The sequence below is a fragment of the Phocoena phocoena genome, chromosome 1, assembly GCF_963924675.1.
Source record: "Phocoena phocoena chromosome 1, mPhoPho1.1, whole genome shotgun sequence".
NCBI lineage: Eukaryota > Metazoa > Chordata > Mammalia > Artiodactyla > Phocoenidae > Phocoena > Phocoena phocoena.
The window spans coordinates 22,619,646-22,639,998 of NC_089219.1; the positions used below are offsets into that span (position 1 = coordinate 22,619,646).

At 38.5% G+C, this 20,353-nt stretch overlaps 1 protein-coding gene across 20 annotated transcripts in view; it reads left to right on the forward strand.

Moving 5' to 3' along the window:
* The window catches only part of EPB41 (erythrocyte membrane protein band 4.1), a 203,282-nt gene that overhangs the window by 70,257 nt on the left and 112,672 nt on the right, over positions 1-20,353 (forward strand). For 9 of the 20 annotated variants that reach the window (XM_065884416.1, XM_065884426.1, XM_065884437.1 and 6 more), the window contains exons 1-3: positions 8,792-9,259; positions 13,024-13,236; positions 16,395-16,499. In XM_065884416.1, coding sequence (XP_065740488.1) covers positions 8,792-9,259; positions 13,024-13,236; positions 16,395-16,499 — 786 coding nt within the window. Of the gene's footprint in view, positions 1-8,784; positions 9,260-10,907; positions 10,990-13,023; positions 13,237-16,394; positions 16,500-20,353 lie in introns of those variants that run through there. The other 11 variants (XM_065884503.1, XM_065884504.1, XM_065884457.1 and 8 more) reach the window with 4 other exon arrangements.

The following is a 20,353-nucleotide window of genomic DNA, read 5'->3' on the forward strand; positions in this document are numbered from 1 at the left end:
TTAAGCATCCTAATACCTTTCAATTATTTACCTTATGACATGGTTTCAAATTCCATCATTATGTTATATCTCTTCTTTGGACAGATTCTGGTTTCTTTAAAACAGGGGTCCCCAAACCGCCAGGCTGTGGACCGATTGCAGTCCCCGTCCTGTTAGGAAACGGGCTGCACAGCAGGAGGTGAGTGGTGGGCAAGAGAGGGAAGCTTCATCTGCCGCTCCCCATCGCTCCCCATCACTCGCATTACCGCCTGAACCATATCCTTCCGCCCTCCACCCCCCACCCCCACCCCATCCCCGCTTCGTCTGTGGAAAAATTGTCTTCCACGAAACCGGCCCCTAGTGCCAAAAAGGTTGGGGACCGCTGCTTTAAAATAAACTGCCCAGAGCTGAATGTAAGATTTAAAATGTAATATAACGAATGAGAACTGAGCGATTGTTACTTTCCATGATCTTCTGGATGGAGAGCGTAGCCCAGGAGGTCAGGGACTATGTTTGTCTTTCTCACTTTTATAGCCCTACTGCTTACCATATTGCCTAGAACACTGTAACATTCTCAGAAAATACATGTTGAAGAGTCAAATGAGTGCTTTGGTCACTATAAGTCTAGCAATGCAGCTAAAGATTGTTAGCTGTTTTAGAATTTTATCTCTGTTGGAGTGTGTTCACTCAAGACCTTAACATTCTTTTCTTATGAACTGTTGTCAAATTGAATAACATCCATCCTGTATATGTATAATTGATATGGTTAAACCTAAGTTATTCTTTTTCCTTATATTTATCCATTTACTGAACAAATATTTATTGAATATCTACAGTGTTCTGTGCTAGATACTAGGTTCTGTGCTAGGTAGCAGCACAAGTTCAGTTCTAAGTACTAGGTATACCATGGAAGGGAAAACAGTCCTTCTGTTATGGATATTGCAGTGCGGTTGGAGGTGGTGGATTGGGGAAGACAGACACTGACAGGTAAACAACAAGTATGTTCATATACATTGAGAGAAGTACTGTGAAGGAAATAAATAGGTACTGGGTAGAGAACTGGGGAAGGGACTTATGGGGAGACTTATGTAGATATTAGGGCAGTCATGGAAGGTTGTTTTGAGGAGGAATTATTCAAGCTGAATCTTGAGGTATAAGAAGAAACCAGCCTTATTGCAGGGGGTGGGGGTGTATTCCAGTCCAAGGAAATGGCATGCACAAATGACTTAAGCCAGGAGAACACTTGGTTAGTATGACTATAGGATAGAGGCTAGGAGGAAAGTGGAACAAGGTGAGGGTGTTGAGAGCATACAAGGAGAAGTGAAAGAGGCTTGCACAAACATGGTAGTGGTATAGAAGGTGAAAAGTAGACTGATTCTAATTCTATTTTGGAGGTTATAGGATTAACAGATGGATTTGATTGGGAAGCGAAATGAAGGCTGAGCCAAGGATGACAGGTTTCTTGTTAGAGCTACTAGATGGTATGATTAAGCCAGTTAATGGGATAGGAAAAAGAGAATCAAGAGTTTAATTTTGGGCATGTATTGAGATGCCTGTGAGGTATCCGTCTCTCTTCCCTTCTCTTTTCTACTTTGGTTCTATTGCTAGACCTCTTTTACTAAGCCATTTATCAGAGTGGGTCAAGGAAGTATGTTATAAAAATACCTTTGGGCTCAGACATGAAATTGACTGTGTTATTGAGAAACATGCTAATGAGAATAAGCTAGAGAAACTAAGGGCAACAGTAGCTCTTAAACCTTGGTTGCAAGGCTTTTCAAGTTTCTCTGCCCAGTATTGGTTTCAGCTTCCCTAGGGATTCCCATTGTGAATTTATTCACTGATAACCTGAATTTACCCAGTTGTTTGTTGAGTTTCTCTCTGCTTCTAGTCTGTCCTGCCTTCACTTTGTTTACCCACTTCCCTGTTTAAAAACCTTCAGTGGTTCTCCACTGCCTTCAGGATAAAGTCTGATTATTTAGCATGATATTCAAGTCCTTTCATAATCTGTTTTTTTTGCCTGTCTTTCCCTGTCTCCCCATTCCATCTTCACATACACTCCATGGGAAGAGAAATATGTACATGAATTGGGGACTTGAAATTGGTGGGAATAGAGGTGGTCTTGGCCAGATTGAAAGCCTGTCCATAAATTCTTAACAGATAGGAGTTTCCTCTCCCCCTCCCCCTCCTCCTTTTTGAAGTGTAGTTAATTTACAATATTGTGTTAGTTTCAGGTGTACAGCAAAGTGATTCAGTTATATATATATATTTTTTTTTCTTCAGCTTATTTTCCATTATAGGTTATTAAAAGATATTGAATATAGTTCCCTGTGTTATACAGTAAATCCTTCTTGCTTATCTATTTTTTTGTATAGTAATTTGTATCTGTTAATCCAGTACTCCTAATTTATCCCTCTCTCACTTCCCTTTTACCCCTTTGGTAACCATAAGTTTGTTTTCTTTGTCCATGGGTCTGTTTCTGTTTTGTATATAGGTTTATTTGTATTATTTTTTAGATTCCACATATAAGTGATATAATATTTGTCTTTCTCTGTCTGACTTACTTCCCTTAGTATGATATTCTCTAGGGCCATCCATGTTGCTGCAATATTTCATTCTTTTAATGGCTGAGTAATAGTCCATTGTATATTTATACCACATCTTCTTAAACCAATTGTCTCTTGATGGGCACTTGTGTTGTTTCCATGTCTTAGCTATTGTAAATAGTGCTGCTATGAACATTAGGGTACATGTATCTTTTCAAATTAGAGTTTCTGTCTTTTCTGGATAGATGCCCAGGAGTGGAATTGCTGGATCATATGGTAGCTCTATTTTTAGTTTTTTAAGGAACATCTATACTGTTTTCCATAGTGGCTGCACCAATTTACATTCCCACCAACAGTGTAGGAGGGTTCCAGTTAGGGTTTTCTTTAGCAGAGAACAGTGGGGTAGAAATACCAAGATTTGGAAAGACAGACACTATACTGGGAATTTACAATAGAATCACCAGCTTGTAGTATATTAATAGTTTCATTAAAACATGGGCTTACTTCTGTGATCTGAGGCAAAAATTTTAACCTCCCAGAACGTGTTTATTGATATTTATCTGGGAAATGAAAACACCTGCCTTATAGAATCGTTCTAAGATAACATGGTAAAGTGTGTAGAATAATGTATGGTGTTTAGTAGGTACTTAATAAAAGTAGCTACTATTATTATTTCAGTTAGAATTAATTTTAAATGGCAACTAATCTAACCTTATTTCCTTCTACTTCCCTTTTGTAGCCCTATATCACCCAGTCTGGACTACTTGCTAATTCTTGAATAGCTACAGTATTGTACTAATGCCAGTTCAGTCCCTTATCTGGAATTTCATTTGTCCTTTGCACTTTAGGTTGTTTTGTATTGACATCTTATACTCATCCTTCAAAGCATAACTTAAAAAGCGACCTTTCCACATGGCCTTTTGTGATCACTCTAGTTGAAAGTACTTACTTTGTACTTCTCTAGTGCTTAACTGGTTCCACGTATGAGGCCCTGTCTGATTAAGCACCGGGTACTGCCTTGTGTTTTAGTAATTTGTATATATGTCTTATCTCCTTAAGAATTGTATATTATCCTTTTTGGGTCCCTCTCAAATAGCTGAGCCAAAACCTTATACATGATTAGCACCCAGTAAACACTGATAGATGTTCAGTGAGCTAATTTGAGGAGTATTACCAATAATTAAATTATTAAATTTTATCCCTAAATGGTGATTGTAAGGGAAATTTTCTTAGTGGTGCCAAACTGTAGTGTTTTTTTTTTTTTTTTTTTTTGCGGTATGCGGGCCTCTCACTGTTGCGGCCTCTCCCGTTGCGGAGCACAGGCTCCGGACGCGCAGGCTCAGCGGCCATGGCTCACGGGCCCAGCCGCTCCGCCGCATGTGGGATCTTCCCGGACTGGGGCACGAACCCGTATCCCCTGCATCGGCAGGCGGACTCTCAACCACTGCGCCACCAGGGAAGCCCGTAGTGTTTGTTTTTTTTTTAACCAAGTTTTCCACTTAAACATTAGTGGATAACTGACGATAGTAATGTTAGAAAGAGATACAAAAAAGTTGAAAGATATCATCTGGCCCTTGCAATCTGCTCAGTATCAGGTTTTTAAAGCTCTGATTTGCCTGAAGTCAACAGATGTACACTGTTAAAACAAGTGTATCTTTGATACCAGATGGGGTATAATTCCTAGGGTTTGGAGGATTAGGATTGAGATGGAATGGGAACTCATCACTTTGTCTTCATGGCTGTGCTGATTTTTTTTTTTTTAAATCAGAAGACCTCTTTCTGACATTAAGTAAATAGATACCTCCTTTTGGATTTTGGATCCAGAATGAAAAATAGTCTCATTTACAAAGGAAGGGCCTGCTTGTAGAGCATTTATCCTGTCTTTGCTGCTTGACTTCTTTGTGCCTTTTTTTCTGGTTACCCATCCTATCTTTTGTAAGGTGGAGAACTTGGCTGCATGTGTAACAGATTTGTCAGGATGAGTTTATTTGAGCTTTTAGTAAATGGCCCATAGGATTTTTTTTCTTTTTGCTATTTATTTTTTGCTTATTTCTGATCAGTCTCAGAGTTAACTGGGGATACTTGCCTGATTTATCAGTTTCATTTTTTATATCCCCCACCCACCCCACCTCCTTTTGCTCTTGTGACTCTTACTAAATGCATTGCTACCCATGTGTGCATGGCTGGAAAGAACATACGTGAAAACTGCCCTTAATAATTCATTTTTATCTGTTTTTCCTTGCATAGACTGAATTGTAGCATCTCTGCTGAATCTGCATTGTCTTATTTCCTGGTTGTTTTCTTGCATTTATACCTGAGGTTGGTTTCTATATGTTCTGGGAGAATTTGTTTGCCCTTCTGCTTGTTCCTTATATTGTGTTCTCATCTCTTTTTCACTTGTATTCAGCTTGTTTTTTACATATGTCCAGTTATGTGGCAAAATGTATTGGTTTTGCACTGATAGATGTTATTCTTTAATTCTTAATTCATATGACTGGATCATTCCTTCCTAAATGTGGCAAAGAGAGCATATCAATAGAGATACACAGAAACTGACTCTAGGCAAGTGTCACGGCTGCATAGACAACTTGAAATTGCCACAGATCTGTGGTTGAAATTTTCAATTAACTTTTGATTAAGCACCAAATGAGTTCTAAAAAAATGTTGATCGTCAGCTTCCACATTTAATAATATGTTGCATTCTTTGCTTCGTTCATTTTTTAAAAATTTATTTTATTTATTATTGTTATTAAAACTTTTGGCTATGTTGGGTCTTTGTTGCTGTGTGCGGGCTTTCTCTAGTTGTGGTGAGCGGGGGCTACCCTTTGTTGCAGTGCGTGGGCTTCTGACTGCAGTGGCTTCTCTTGTTGCGGAGCATGGGATCTAGGTGCACAGGCCTCAGTAGGTGTGGCACACAGGCTTGGTTGTTGTGGCTCTTGGGCTCTAGAGCGCAGGCTCAGTAGTTGTGACCCATGGGCTTAGTTGCTCCACAGCATGTGGGATCTTCCCAGACCAGGGCTCAAACCCGTGTCCCCTGAATTGACAGACGGATTCTTAACCACTGAGCCACCAGGGAAGCCCATGCTTCATTCATTAATTCAGCAAGCATTTGTTGAGCATTTGTGTGTCAAGTATTTCTCACTGTTCATGTTTCACTTTCTGAAAGTAGCTTTTTGCCATCTTTGTTTCTCAGGCATTTTGAGTATGTTTCCAAAGAAATAATGATTTTCTCTGCCTTGCTACTCAAAGTGTGGTCAGTGGGCCGGCAGCAGTGGCAACATCTGGGAGCTTGTTAGAAATGCAGAGTCTCAGGCCCCATTCCAGACCTGCAGAATAAGAATCTATATTTTAACAAGATTACTGGGTGATTCGATGCACATTAAAATTTAACAAGCATTCATATAGCATACAGATTGTTACCATCTGTGTGTGTGTATTTTTTAAACAACTGAGTACTCATTCAGCTACTTTCTTGGAGATGACACCCTTTCATGTGAAAGCAATTATAGGAATATCCTTAGAAGATCTTTTTTCTTTTTTCAATGATAAGAAAATATTGAAAACACAAGAAAAATACTCTTTATTTACTGAAAGGTACAAGTACAAGATTGTTAGAAGTAAGGTTTGAGTGATTTTCATATCTGCTAAAATGTTCCCAAATGATTTGTAACTTTTTTATGGATCTTTATGAGACCTTGTTGTAAAGTCTGTTGTATAGGAAAATTTTAATATAGAAATGGTTTCTGTGTCTTTTCAGGAAGGTGAATAATAAAGTCATATCCGAAATCCATGGAAAATAGTGCTCATTTCTCAGCCTGTCCTCTGTTTATTTTTGCAAAGGAAGTATGAAGTAAATTGGTGCTCTCAAATCAAATCATTACTCTTTTAGAATAGCTGGTGGTTTGATATCCAAGTTTTCTTTCTGGGTCAAGTTTGATTACTTAGAGATTAAAGAAAAAGAATTTTGGAAAAATCAATTGTCTACTCCTAATATAAGGAGGAATTGAAAACAAGCTTATTTCTTTTAAGTACAAGTGTACCTCACTCAAGGGTAGCAAATTCAGAATGTGTATTGGTTGGTAAATGTTTAAGTGATGTTATAAAGACTGAATTGATTATTTTATTAGCGCAGAATAACTTTGATGACTTAATAGATGAGACTAGAAAATATGCTTTCGTAAATATTTTTATTACTTAAAATATTTTTAATGCTCAAAATAAAATAATTTAAGTAGATCAGCAGTAAGAGCTCACATAAAGGCTTTTCCTTTTATTAATATACCTTTATTTATTTCAGTACCACTTATAGTGGTTTGTTACCTACTAGCAGTGTGACCTTGGGCCAATTACTTTCTGAGTTTCAGTTTCCTCAACTATGAGGTTAAGCAATTCCTCTTTCCCTTTCAGGGTTGTTGAAAGGCTTAATTTAAATAATGTAGATAATATCCCTTACCCGGGGCCTGACACGGAAATAGCTCTCAGTACTATTAACTTCCTTCCGTTGTTTTCACTGTTTTGTTCCATTTACACATAATTATTTAGATTTCACTCATATTGTAAATAAGAGTTCTCTTAAATTTTCTTTCATTATACTGGTTAAAGTTGAATCAAGAATATAAACTCCATGATGACAGAGACCTTATTTGTTTTGTTTTGTTTACTGTTGTATCCCAGGCACCTAGCATAGGACCTATGCATTTGAAGTAAATTTACTCGAATAATTTAGAGAACACCTTTGCAGTTTTTATTTGTCAGGTATATTCAATTGAAATTAATTTATTCAACAGACTTTTATTAATACATATAATGTGCCAGGGACCATTCTGTCCTCATGGAACTTACATTTTAGCTGGGGGAATGGAAGACAATAAACCAGTAAACAAAAAAGTTAACATATTCGTAAATAATAATAAGTACAGTAGGTGCTGTGAGGCCATCTGGAGGAGTAAGGGCCATTATTTTAGATAGGGTGTGTATGGGAGGGCTTTCTAAAGAGGTGACATCTGAGCAGACGTAGTAATGAGGAGAGGGCCATCTTTCAAATATCTAGGAGAAGAACATCATAGGCTGAGAGAACAGCAAGTGTAAAGGGCCTGAGGAGGGAATGAGCTAAATATGGTTCATTAATTCGGATTGTTAACATCCAAATGAAATTACTTCATCTAAATAGTATGGAGCAGAAGCAGAGACAATGTAAATGCTGCTTTTTGAGTGGAGTACTTTTAGGTATAGCAGTGACTCAAAGTGTAAGGCCATCAGTAGTCAAATTGCTCAAAAGTTCCCTTGTGTGTTGGTTATCCTTTAGTAAACTAGGTGTGACATTGCTCTTTGCCATTATTATGTGGCTTAACTAATAATACTGGGATTTTTGAGATCAGGAGGCTAGAAACCAACAAGTTTGAAATATGTGAGGTCTACAGCCTGCCTTCTCCTCTCTTATACTTGAATCAACATTTGCTTTCTAAATTTTTCTTCTCTATTTTGTTTCTTTTTCTCTATTATTTCTCTGGTTTCCTCTGTTGTAATAGTTCACTGCTACTCTTAAAAATGATGAGCATTTAAAATCATATTAGTCAGAAGGAAGAAAGGTCTTAAAGAACTTAAAGTTGTATTCTTCTGCAAGAGGCTGTAATTTACTGTTGTAACACGAAAACCTAAGGAATTCTTTTGTGATTATTTTAACTGTATACTTGTCATTGCTGTTGTCAAGTCTGATAACAAATGAACAGAATTCTACATTTCTGTTCTTAATATGAAGTCTATGCATTCTGAGAAATATAAAGAAATAGAATAATAAAGAGTTGGGGAACCTTTTAATCCCATTATCTCTTGGGGTGCAGAGAATTTTGCATATAATTCCTGCAAATCTAGCACCTGAAGACTGATACCCTCAAAGGACAGTGTATAAATAACATCTTTTTTTTAGGAAGGATAAAAATGTATTTGCTATGTCCAGTTCTGAGCTTTGAATTTAAAATATGATACATTTCACTAAGGTGGCTTCAGAGGGTACTATTTTAAGCTAATTTCTCTATGTCATAACTTTAGCAAGTCAAGGCATTAATAATTTATCCAGGATGTATAGGTAAGATATTTTTGTGCTTTAATGGAAAGTCTTATGTTTAATGGGCTGGAGTACTGTCTGTTGCTGATTAAATACCTAAAAATATTAATTCTTGCACACTTGACCCAAGTGAGGGTTTTGCCTTCAGTAATGTGTTTTGCTTCTAAGAGCTCCCCTTTTCCATCTTCTTTTTAATAGCAACGTCATGACAACAGAGAAGAGTTTAGTGGCTGAGGCTGAAAATCCACAGCAGCAACAACAGAAGGAAGAGGGTGAGGGAGCCACAAACTCGGGTCAACAGGAAACTCAGCTGGAAGAGGCTCCTCAAGCAGCAGCCGAGGGAGATAATCAGTGTGAGCAGAAGCTGAAAACATCCAATGGAGACACTCCAACACATGAAGATTTGACCAAGAACAAGGAGCGGACATCAGAAAACAGGGGCCTGTCACGGCTGTTCTCCTCATTTCTCAAAAGGCCTAAATCTCAGGTCTCTGAGGAGGAAGGCAAAGAAGTAGAGTCAGCGAAAGAGAAAGGTGAAGGTCATAAAGAGATAGAATTTGGAGCCAGTCTTGACGAAGAGATCATTTTAAAGGCCCCGATTGCAGCTCCTGAGCCTGAGCTCAAAACAGACCCATCCTTGGATCTTCATTCATTAAGCAGTGCAGAAACACAGGTGAGGGTGTGCGAATGTGTGGGAGGTGAAGGGGGGTTATACACTTTTCATTTAAGAACATTTGGTTTTATTTCTTATTAGCCAGTTGTTAGTGATAAGTAACATGATGCTTCAGAGTTTCTGCTCTAAAGAAATTCATGTAGTCAGTGGTAACTTGATTTTTAGAAAGATACTTACACGACATAAATCAAAGAAAAGAAAATGAAAGAAATGTATCAAACGAGTTTACATTTTGCTATTATAATGCAAAAAGTCCAGGATTTTTAATGAGGCTGGGGGTGGGGGTGGGTGGGAAGAAAGTGAAGTGGTTTAGAGTTTATTTTGGTGGAATTATTAGAAATGGAGTAATTTATCAGCAAACATGGTCCTTTTATGGAAGTCTTTATAAAAGTCATGAGATAGATTCAGACCACCCAGAGGTGTGTGATAAGTTTGAACTGTGTCTGCCTTATCTTTGTCATTTTCTCCAACTAGGTCATATTCCCACAGAGTGTAGGATATAGATGAGGAAAGTTAGCTCTTTATATCACCTTTGTAATATATAGTAGTTGGGTGGAGCCTTAATTGTGTCACAGTGTAAACTAAATATGATTTGTGAATTTGGTCATCTGTCCAAAAATCATGAGAAAATATTAGTACTGTAACTCAAACTATTTTCTAGGAATCCCATTTATTTTCAGGCCTACTGAACTACAAATTAAGAGTTATTTTCAAAGTCTTTTTTTTTTCTGAAGCATGTGGGCATTATCTGCATTGTAAAAAATGTAAGTCCTATATGTTTCTATTATGGGTCTCAGGTTTAGGCTATACAGTTTCATTAGACTTAAAAAAATATGAATTTCTAGAATGATTACTTATACATCAAAAGTGCTAAGAGTAAAGTTTAGGATAAAGTTGTTATTGTGTACTTGCTATAGTGAAACAAGGTTGAAAACAAAATTTTATTTATAGTATAATAGTTAAGAATGGAGGCTATGGAATCAGACTAGAGGGTTCAGGTGTAGAGAAGTGACACTTTTGCTTTATCAGTTTTCTCCTCTGTACAATGAGGATAATAATGTTCACCTTATTTGGCCATTATGAGGATTAAAAGAGATAAACGTGTAAAGCTCTTAAGACATTGCCTGACATATTATAAGCACTCAATAAATGTTAGTTATTATTACTTAGTCAATAAACATGAACAGTAAAGGCAGAGAAGCTACATATCTTAATGTCATTAATTTAATTTAATTTTAGGAGTACCAAAAGAGTTAAATTACATTATCTTTCAGGAAGTCTGGTACTTTCAAGAAGTTCTTAATTGCTTTTTTTCTCCTTTGCTTTATGTATGGAAAAATCCATATCTTGTTTTAATTAGCATTTGAATCAGGGCTAGTCTGTTTTGTCTAAAGATCATAATATTTGTACTGAAGTTGAAACAGATGACAAAGTTAATTTTAGATTTAACTAAAATCCCATTCATTGATTTCATAGTAGAATTTCATTTGAGTGGTTCTTTTCTATACCGGATTTTTTAAAAGTGAGTTTGCATTGTAGGACTGCACCAACCTTCATCTAGGGTACCTTGGATTTTTTGGAAGCCATGTGTCATTTTTTAATATTTATTTACTCAACAAATTTACTGAAAACCTGCTGTGTGTGCCAGGCCCTAAGCTGGACATACATTGGTAAATAAAAACTATAGTATGGCAAAGAGGTTTAAGATCATGAATTCTGGCGTCAAAGTGGTATGTGACTTACTGACTGTATGATCCTAGGCAAATTAACTTCTCTGGCCTCAGTTTCTTATTTGTCAAGGGGAGATAATAATAGTACCCTCCCCATAGGGTTAAATGAGTTCATGTAAGTAATGCTTTTAGAACAGTAAATGGCCCATTGTAATTTCTATATAAATGTTTGTTATTATTTTCATTATTATTATTAAATATTATTATTATTGAACAAACATGATCCCTACTCTTGATAACTTTATAGTCTAATGGAAGAGACAAAGAAAGTAGTAAATACAAATTAATTATGTATTGTAATAAATGTTATGAAGGCAATAAACAGGGTACTAACATGAAGAATACTAGTAGAGTGGGGATAGGCCAGGTAGGATAGCCAGTGAAGGCCTTAATGAAGAGGTAACATTTAAGAGGGTCATGAAGGAGGGGAAGGAGACTTGTAGACACCTCCAATATCTAATGCAGGAGGAGCAGGAGCCAAATAATTAAATCCTTTTTCCTAAATGTCAACTACGGTTTTTTTTTTGCGGTACGCGGGCCTGGCCTCTCACTGTCAGCGGCCTGTCCCATTGCGGAGCACAGGCTCCGGATGCGCAGGCGCAGCGGCCATGGCTCACGGGCCCAGCCGCTCCGCGGCATGTGGGATCTTGCCAGACCGCGGCACAAACCCGTGTCCCCTGCATCGGCAGGCGGCCTCTCAACCACTGTGCCACCAGGGAAGTCCCCTATATTTCTTTTGAATAGTTGATATTTAATCAATGCTTGTAAAGTAGTACTATCTTTTTACCAGCATCATAATGAAGTTTTTCTTTTCTTTAACCTTTGAAAATAAAAAACTCTAAAGTGTTTTTGAAATCTGTACTACGTGTTTACTTTTGTCATTCATACTGTGAAAGCAGAGGCTTATTTTACTCTGTTTTTTTTTTTTTTTTTTGCGGTACGCAGGCCTCTCACTGTTGTGGCCTCTCCCGTTGCGGAGCACAGGCTCCAGACGCGCAGGCCCAGCGGCCACGGCTCAAGGGCCCAGCCGCTCCGCGGCATGTGGAATCTTCCCGGACCGGGGCACGAACCCGTGTCCCCTGCATCGGCAGGCGGACTCTCAACCACTGCGCCACCAGGGAAGCCCCAACTACATATTTTTTTGAAAGAAAAGAATTAGTGAGGTTTAGTTAAGAACCTTTCAGCTATTTTATTGTGACAAAAGTAAGTGTATGCCAAAATGTTGTCTCACTTACCTGTATTACTTTGGGATGACTTAATGATTGCCCTAGGACATCCAGATTTCAATCTGTCTCTTGCTTCTTTGAATCTTCTTTGCATTTATCATGGTTGATACCTGGTAAAAATGAGTTAATTGGTATTTACAGTTGTTAGCCTACTATACATATGTTGCCTTATGCTCTGAAAAGGTCCCAAGAACCCCTCTTAGCCATTCAAAAAAATTTATGGGTTTTTTTTGTTTTTTTGTTTTTTTGTTTTTGGGCCGCGCCCTCGAGGCCTGTGGAATCTTAGTTTCCCGACCAGGGACTGAACCTGGGCCCTTGGCAGTGAGAGCGTGGAGTCTTAACCACCGGACCACTAGGGAATTCCCCATTCATAAAATTTAGATTGCGTGACAAATCACAACTCATTTTGCAATTCATAAGGCTACCTTGCTAAAATTGAGGAGCATGGGGCAAAGATGTTTAAGTTTTAATAGGTTTTAATAATAGGCAATGGCATAGTCAGGGAGAAAATATAGTGCTGAGAGCAACAGATTGCTGTCCTCTGGTTTACCTGAAACCTTCATTTATTGATTTGAAAGATGAGATTTTACCTTCTATCATAAAGTTTTGAGAATAGCAGAGTCTGTGGATCTTTTGGGAGATCATAATATCTTTTACAGAAAAATAATCTTAATATCACTTGTATTTGTCTTAACAGTTTTTCTTCTTCAGTTAGTGCTTTTATTGGTAGCAATATTATAGGCAAAAGTGTATACGGCATGTTTTGTGAAATGTCTGTTACTGACTTGGTGATGTCATGGGTATGTAGCCTGCTCAGGAAGAACACAGAGAAGATCCCGATTTTCAGACTGAGGAAGGAGGAGGACTTGAAGACTGCTCTAAAACAGAAGTAAAAGAAGAAAGTCCTGAATCAGTAGCAGAAAGAGAATTAAAAGCTTCCCAGAAATCGATCAGAAGACACAGAAACATGCATTGCAAGGTTTCTTTGTTGGATGACACAGTTTATGAATGTGTTGTGGAGGTGAGCGCATTTCAATCTCAGGTGGTTAGAACTCTTACAAATTGTTTCATGTAGGGTTGGGTAAGTGGTGCCATGGCCTAAGACCCAGTATAATGAATATTTCTATGGACTGAAATGTTAATAGTGATTTTCTGGAGGTGGAGGTGTGGAAGGATTATGAGTGAGTCTTATTTTCTTCTCCAGCTTTTTCTATATCTGCCAAATCTTGTGAATTGAGCATGTGTTACTTTTATAATCCAAAATAATTTTGTTTAAGAAAAAAATTGGTTTGTTATTTATAGAGTGATCTTCCATGACTAGATTTCCCAGGATAGCCTCAATTTCTAGGTCTAGCAGTACCCATAACTGTATTTATCAAAAAAAAAATTTACTATCTGTTCATTTCTGCTCTCCCAGATCTAAACCTTAATGAGCTTCATTTAATGTATTTCTTTAGCTCCATGAGATAGTATATAAAAAACTTAAATTAAGTAATCCCATTTATTAAAATTCTCTATTATTTCCAGAAAGAATAAATAATTGAATCAAGATTGAATCAAAATGTCAGAGTTGTTTCAGTTATTCTTTTGCTTCTTCAAGACAAGTTAAAAGTCCTTAAAAATCTATCAGCTTTTTTTTTTTTTGCGGTACGTGGGCCTCTCACTGCTGTGGCCTCTCCTGTTGCGGACGCGCAGGCTCAGTGGCCATGGCCCATGGGCCCAGCCGCTCCGCGGCATGTGGGATCCTCCCAGACCGGGGCACGAACCTGCGTCCCCTGCATCAGCAGGCGGACTCTCAACCACAGCTGTTTTTTTAACTAGAGCAGTAATTGTCAATTACGATATGCTTGATAAAAAGCAATTGTGATTATTACTAATAATAGCCTTTTGATAAAACGTATAATTCACATATGCTTGTATCTTAGGTGTGTAAAAAATTATTTTGAAATTGAATTATTTATATGCAAATATATCAAAACACAAATAAGTAGTCTAAAATATTATACTGTGTTTATTAATAGGAATTCTCTCTCCAAGTTTTGAAAGAGAAATCAAGAAAAATACACTGTTGCATTTTTAAAATAGTTACTACACCTGGTAACTGGAGAAGACCTAGGGTCTGCTCTTTCTGCTTCTCACCACTAGCTTGGGGAAAGCTATTCCACACTCATTCTTCCCATTCAGGCCAAAATCTAGATATGGGTCCCTTATATCTGAAACATTTAGGGGCAGATGTGTTTCAGAATTCAGAATATTTTGGGTTGTAGAATTCAGAATATTTTGGGTTTTAGAAAAGCAACAAGTACATATTCTGCAAATTTCATAATATTCCCAGCAGAGTGTGTAGCAGTAGGTACATTATCAAACACATTATTTCTATGGTAAAATATATGAAGATTCACTCTAAGTTGGATAAATAAAGATAAAAAATAGCCCATAACAGTTCAGGTCAGAATTTGCCTTCAGATGAGCTTTGAACAAAAACAAAACAAGCCCAACCTTTTACTTTTTAGAACTTCTGAATTTTGGAATTATAAATAAGGGAGTAGGGACCTGTATGTGAAGAATTCCCTAATCATCTCTGTCATGTAGAGTGAAAACATAGAAGGGAGAAAATGAAGAAAATGATATAATGTAGATGGGATAAGTCTAAAAATGAGTTAACATCTATGTGAATTACTAATAGTCATTAAAAATAGCTCAGCTCATTGAGAGAAGGACATGTCATGTATATGTGCCAAAAAATGATTTCTAATATTTTGGAAGTTTTTTTTTTTTTTTTTTTTGGCGGTACGCGGGCCTCTCACCGTTGTGGCCTCTCCTGCTGCGGAGCACAGGCTCCGGACGCGCAGGCTCAGCGGCCATGGCTCACGGGCCCAGCCACTCCGCAGCATATGGGATCTTCCCGGACCGGGGCATGAACCCGTGTCCCGTGCATGGGCAGGCGGACTCTCAACCACTGTGCCACCAGGGAAGCCCTTGGAAGTTTTAAAAAATGTATTTCTCAGAAGACATTAGCAAGTTTAATTTTTTTATTATTTAAAAATGTTTTTATTATTATTTTTTTAAAAATAAATTTATTTATTTATTTTTGGCTGCATTGGGTCTTCATTGCTGCGTGCGGGCTTTCTCTAGCTGCAGCGAGCGGGGGCTATATTCGTTGCAGTGCGCAGGCTTCTCATTGCTGCACCTTCTCTTGTTGCGGAGCATGGGCTCTAGGCACGTGGGCTTCAGTAGTTGTGGGGTGCAGGCTTAGTAGTTGTGGCTCACGGGCTTAGTTGCTCCACAGCATGTGGGATCTTCCCGGACTGGGGCTCGAACCCATGTCCCCTGCATTGGCAGGTGGATTCTTAACCACTGTGCCACCAGGGAAGTCCAGCATGTTTAATTTTTTTTCAACAATTCCAGTAGTTAGGTAGGACAGGTATACATTTTCTTATCACTTTACAGATGAGAAAGCTAATGTTCAGAAATTGACTCAGGTTGTTTAGCTAGTAAATGAAAAAGCAGGGACTTTTTCACTCTAAATCTCAGTCCCTAAGTTATGGCATTTCCTCCCTATAAACAGGAATACAAGTCCCCCAAATTGATAATGGTTTGATTTTCTGGGTAGAGAAACATTAAGAAATTATTTGTAGCACAACTGTAAGAACCACTGCAATGGGTAATGTCTGGAGGGTATCTAAGATCTTATACTTTATGCATTTTTCTGAAAGAGATTGTAGGGAGTTGAGACATAGCTCATTGTCTTGGGACATTTTGTCTGGGAATGATCGAGAGTTTAATGATTTCCATAGCCACTGTTAATTGTCAGTGTTGACAGCTGATTCAGTTAAGTCAGGTGCTCATGCTGACAGACAGCGACCCATAGCAGGCTTCAGGAAATACACCAAAAATAAAGAATGTAATGTTTAGGATGGAGGTGGGGGATGCTTGATGGAATTTTGCTTTGAATTGTAGCAGCATTTCCAAGCAACTATAAATGTGTTGCGTATTTAAACTGACAAATTAAGAAACAGGAATTTTGTTACTCACTTTGTTCTACTTGCACTGTGCAGCCATCTGAAAGTGTTAGTAACCAAGGATAAAAGAGAAAATTGGAAAGTGACATTTTATGTTATTTTGTGATAAATGCAGGAATAAGAGGAAACCTCAACTAAAGTATGTGTATCTTTGCAGAAACATGCTAAGGGACAAGATTTACTTAAACGAGTATGTGAACACCTCAATCTTTTGGAAGAAGACTACTTTAGTCTAGCCATTTGGGATAATGCAACCTCTAAGGTGAGAAGACTGCTTGTAATATAAGAAACTGACCCCCCAAAATTGTTTTAATTCTTTTACTGTTGTTAAGAATGTATTTATTCCTGCCTCTCCGAGATACAGTGTACGTAGTAAGGAAAGATTGAAGGTAATTAAAAAACAAAACAACACCTCTAATACTACAGTGAAAAACTTTCTGCAGCTGTTAGAAGTTCTCCCATGAATCGAGGAAAATACTCTGAAAAGTATTTTATGTTATACAAGCTCAGTGAGATAAAATCAAATGTTTTTATATTGTGTGTGTGTACCCCACTCAGGTTTATGTTAGAATATTTGAGAATACTTGAATTTGGCATATAAATGAAGTCACTGAGTACCAGTACCTACTTGTTTAATGTAACTGTTATAATTTTTCTATGAACCAAGTATACTTAAATTGCTGGGAGCTGGCTCATCTAAAGGCATTCAGCAGAGGAAATTCTTTCATCTTGCAGTTGAGCTTCCAGTGCTCACATTGGTAAAAACCTTCCAGTTGCTTTGAAAACTTTTTGCTATTGTTGGTGTCATCCATACTCTATCGTATCAGCAAATTTTATTTCCTATAGTAGTTTTCACTATCCTATTTATTTTTAATGAGAAAATATTAAATTGCTTTATTTATATTCATTGATATATTTCTGTATAAAGTGATGTTAAAAGTGCCCAATATAAAAGCTGAATTTGATTGTACAGCAAACAACAAATCTGGCTGTATTAAAAAGGGCTTTATTGTCCCCCTTAGATAAAATATTTCTGGGAAAAAAAGTTGATGTCTCTGAATCATAATCTAGTTTCAACTTCTCTGATTGTTTATAAGAACCTCTTCTGGGGAAGTCAGTGGACAAGTGAATCCTGGGAAACATAGGGCTTATCATATTTGGGGCATCTGGCAGGTCTGATGGGCCAGGTTCTTACAGGATATGGTTGGGGTAATGGGCTGTTCTATATTTTCTGCTTCTAAATTCATCATGGCTAACTTCCAGCTCTCGGAAATAGGTCAAAGCAGAGTTTTACTTTGGGTTAAAATGAAGGTCTTTAGCTGATTCAGGTAGAACAAGTAGAACATAGAAGGGAAAGCAGGAACTTCATTTGCACATGGCCCAAGTAAATCCTGTACAAAAATGAGTTTGGAGAAGAATTCCTTAGAATTGTCAGGTTAAAGGGACAATACAGTAGCAAAAGCCATTGTGATGGTGACAGTCCTTCTTCAATATGCTATCTCTTTGAGTCATACTTCTCCAGTCTGGATGAGTTGCTCTCTCTGTCTTGTATATAGTTGACCCAGGTATTTCCCATCACCATTATCCTGGGGATTTGTTATACTTCTCTCCTGTGATGTTTCTCTTGTTTACCCTTTATCTTAGCATTTCCTGGTATTTGATAGAGCACTTCTTCTGAGAAATTACATATGGGATGTAATCTTTTTGAGACATTACATGTCTGAAATTGTGTTTATTGTACTGTAGTATTTGGTTGTTAGTTTGGTTGGGTATAGAATTTTAGGCTTGAAATGATTTGCCTTCATAATTTTGAAGGCATTGCTCCATTGTCTTCTAGCTTTTTTTTTTTTTTTGCGGAACACGGGCCTCTCACTGTTGTGGCCTCTCCCATTGCGGAGCACAGGCTCCGGACGCGCAGGCTCAGCGGCCATGGCTCAGTGGCCCAGCCGCTCCATGGCATGTGGGATCTTCCCAGACCGGGGCACGAACCCGCGTCCCCTGCATCGGCAGGCGGACTCTCAACCACTGCGCCACCAGGGAAGCCCTGTCTTCTAGCTTTTTTTTTTTTTTTGCGGTACGCGGGCCTCTCACTGTTGTGGCCTCTCCCATTGCGGAGCACAGGCTCCAGACGTGCAGGCTCAGCGGCCATGGCTCACGGGCCCAGCTGCTCCACGGCATGTGGGATCCTCCCGGACCGGGACACGAACCCGTGTCCCCTGCATCGGCAGGTGGACTCTCAACCACTGTGCCACCAGGGAAGCCCCTAGCTTTTAATGTTGGCTATTGAGAAGGTCAAAGCCATTCTGATTTGTGATGCTTTGTATGACCTCCCCTCTCTCTTGCCCTGTGTAGAATTAGGCTAGTAGAATCTTTTACCCTCCTTCCTTCCCTTCCTCCCTCCCTCCCTCCCTCCCATCCTTCCTCCCTCCCTCCCTCCTTCTCTTCTTTTTCTCTCTTTCTTTAGTGTTCTGAGATTCACAGTGATGCATCTTTTTAAAAAAAGTATTTATTTATTCATTTATTTAATTTTTTGGCTGCATTGGGTCTTCGCTGCTGCACGCAGGTTTTCTCTAGTTGCTGAGAGCGGGGGCTACTCTTTGTTGTGGTGCACAGGCCTCTCATTGTGGTGGCTTCTCTTGTTGCAGAGCACAGGCTCTAGGCGTGTGGGCTTCAGTAGTTGCAGCACGTGGGCTCAGTAGTTGCAGCTCGCAGGCTCTAGAGCACAGGCTCAGTAGTTGTGGCTCATGGGCTTAGCTGCTCCACAGCATATGGGATCTTCCTGGACCAGGGCTCGAACCCCTGTCCCCTGTATTGGCAGGTGGATTCTTAACCACTGCGCCACCAGGGAAGTCCCCCAAAACTTTTTATCTTTTTGAACAAAGAACTGTTCCAGGTGCCTTTTAGAGTCTTCCAGGGAATTGAAATTTTTTCCACTAAGAGAATTTTGTAAAGACCTAAATAAATGGAAATCCGAAGGTGCAATGTCTGGTGAATATGGTGGATGAATCAGAACTTCCCAGCCAAGCTGTAACAGTTTTTGCCTGGTCATCAAAGAAACATGCGGTCTTGTGTTATCCTGATGGAAGATTATGCATTTTCTGTTGACTAATTCTGGATGCTTTTTGTCGAGTGCTGCTTTCAGTTGGTCTAATTGGGAGCAGTACTTGTTGGAATTAATTGTTTGGTTTTCCGGAAGGAGCTCCTAATAGAGAACTCCCTTCCAATCCTGCCATATACACAACATCCCCTTCTTTGGGTGAAGACCAGCCTTTGGTGTGGTTGTTCATTTCACTTGCTCCATGATCTCTTGCTTTCCATATTATTGTACAGTGTCCACTTTTCATCGCCCATCACAATTTGTTTTAAAAACAGAACGTTTTCATTACATTTAAGTAGAGAATTGCATGTGGAAATACGGTCAAGAGGGGTTTTTTTGCTTAACTTATGTGGAACCCAAACATCAAAGTGATTAACATAACCAAGTTGGTGCAAATGATTTTCAGTGCTTGATTTGAATATTTTGAGTATGTCAGCTGTCTCCCTCGTGGTATAACGTTGATTGTTCTCAGTTAATGTCTCAATTTGATCGCTATCAACTTCAGCTGGTCTACCAGCCCATGGAGCATCATCCAGCAAGACATCTCTAGCATGAAACTACTTTTGACACATTTGGTCAGTCACAGCACCTTCTCCATACACTGCACAAATCTTTTTTTGCGTTTCAGTTGCATTTTTACCTCTCTTGAAATAATAAAGCATAATATGCCAAAAATGTTGCTTTTTTTCCTTCCATTTTCAATATTAAAATGTCATACAAAAATTCACCAATTTTGATAAGTCTTTTTTAAAATGCATGTTGATATGACAGCTGTCACATATAATCTAACAAAATTGTTTCAAATGAAGTTGAAGACAACTAAGTGCTACCAGAGCCATCTTAACGGAAAAAACAAAATGAACCTTTTCGCCAACCCAATAGTTGCTTCCTAGATTTTATTCCTGCTTGGAATAAGTTATTTATGAATGAATCAAGGATTTTTTTCTGGAGGATTCCAGAATCCCACTTTGTTTCCCCTTCCAGTCACTACCGCCAGCCCCCAACAATCAGTACTCCTA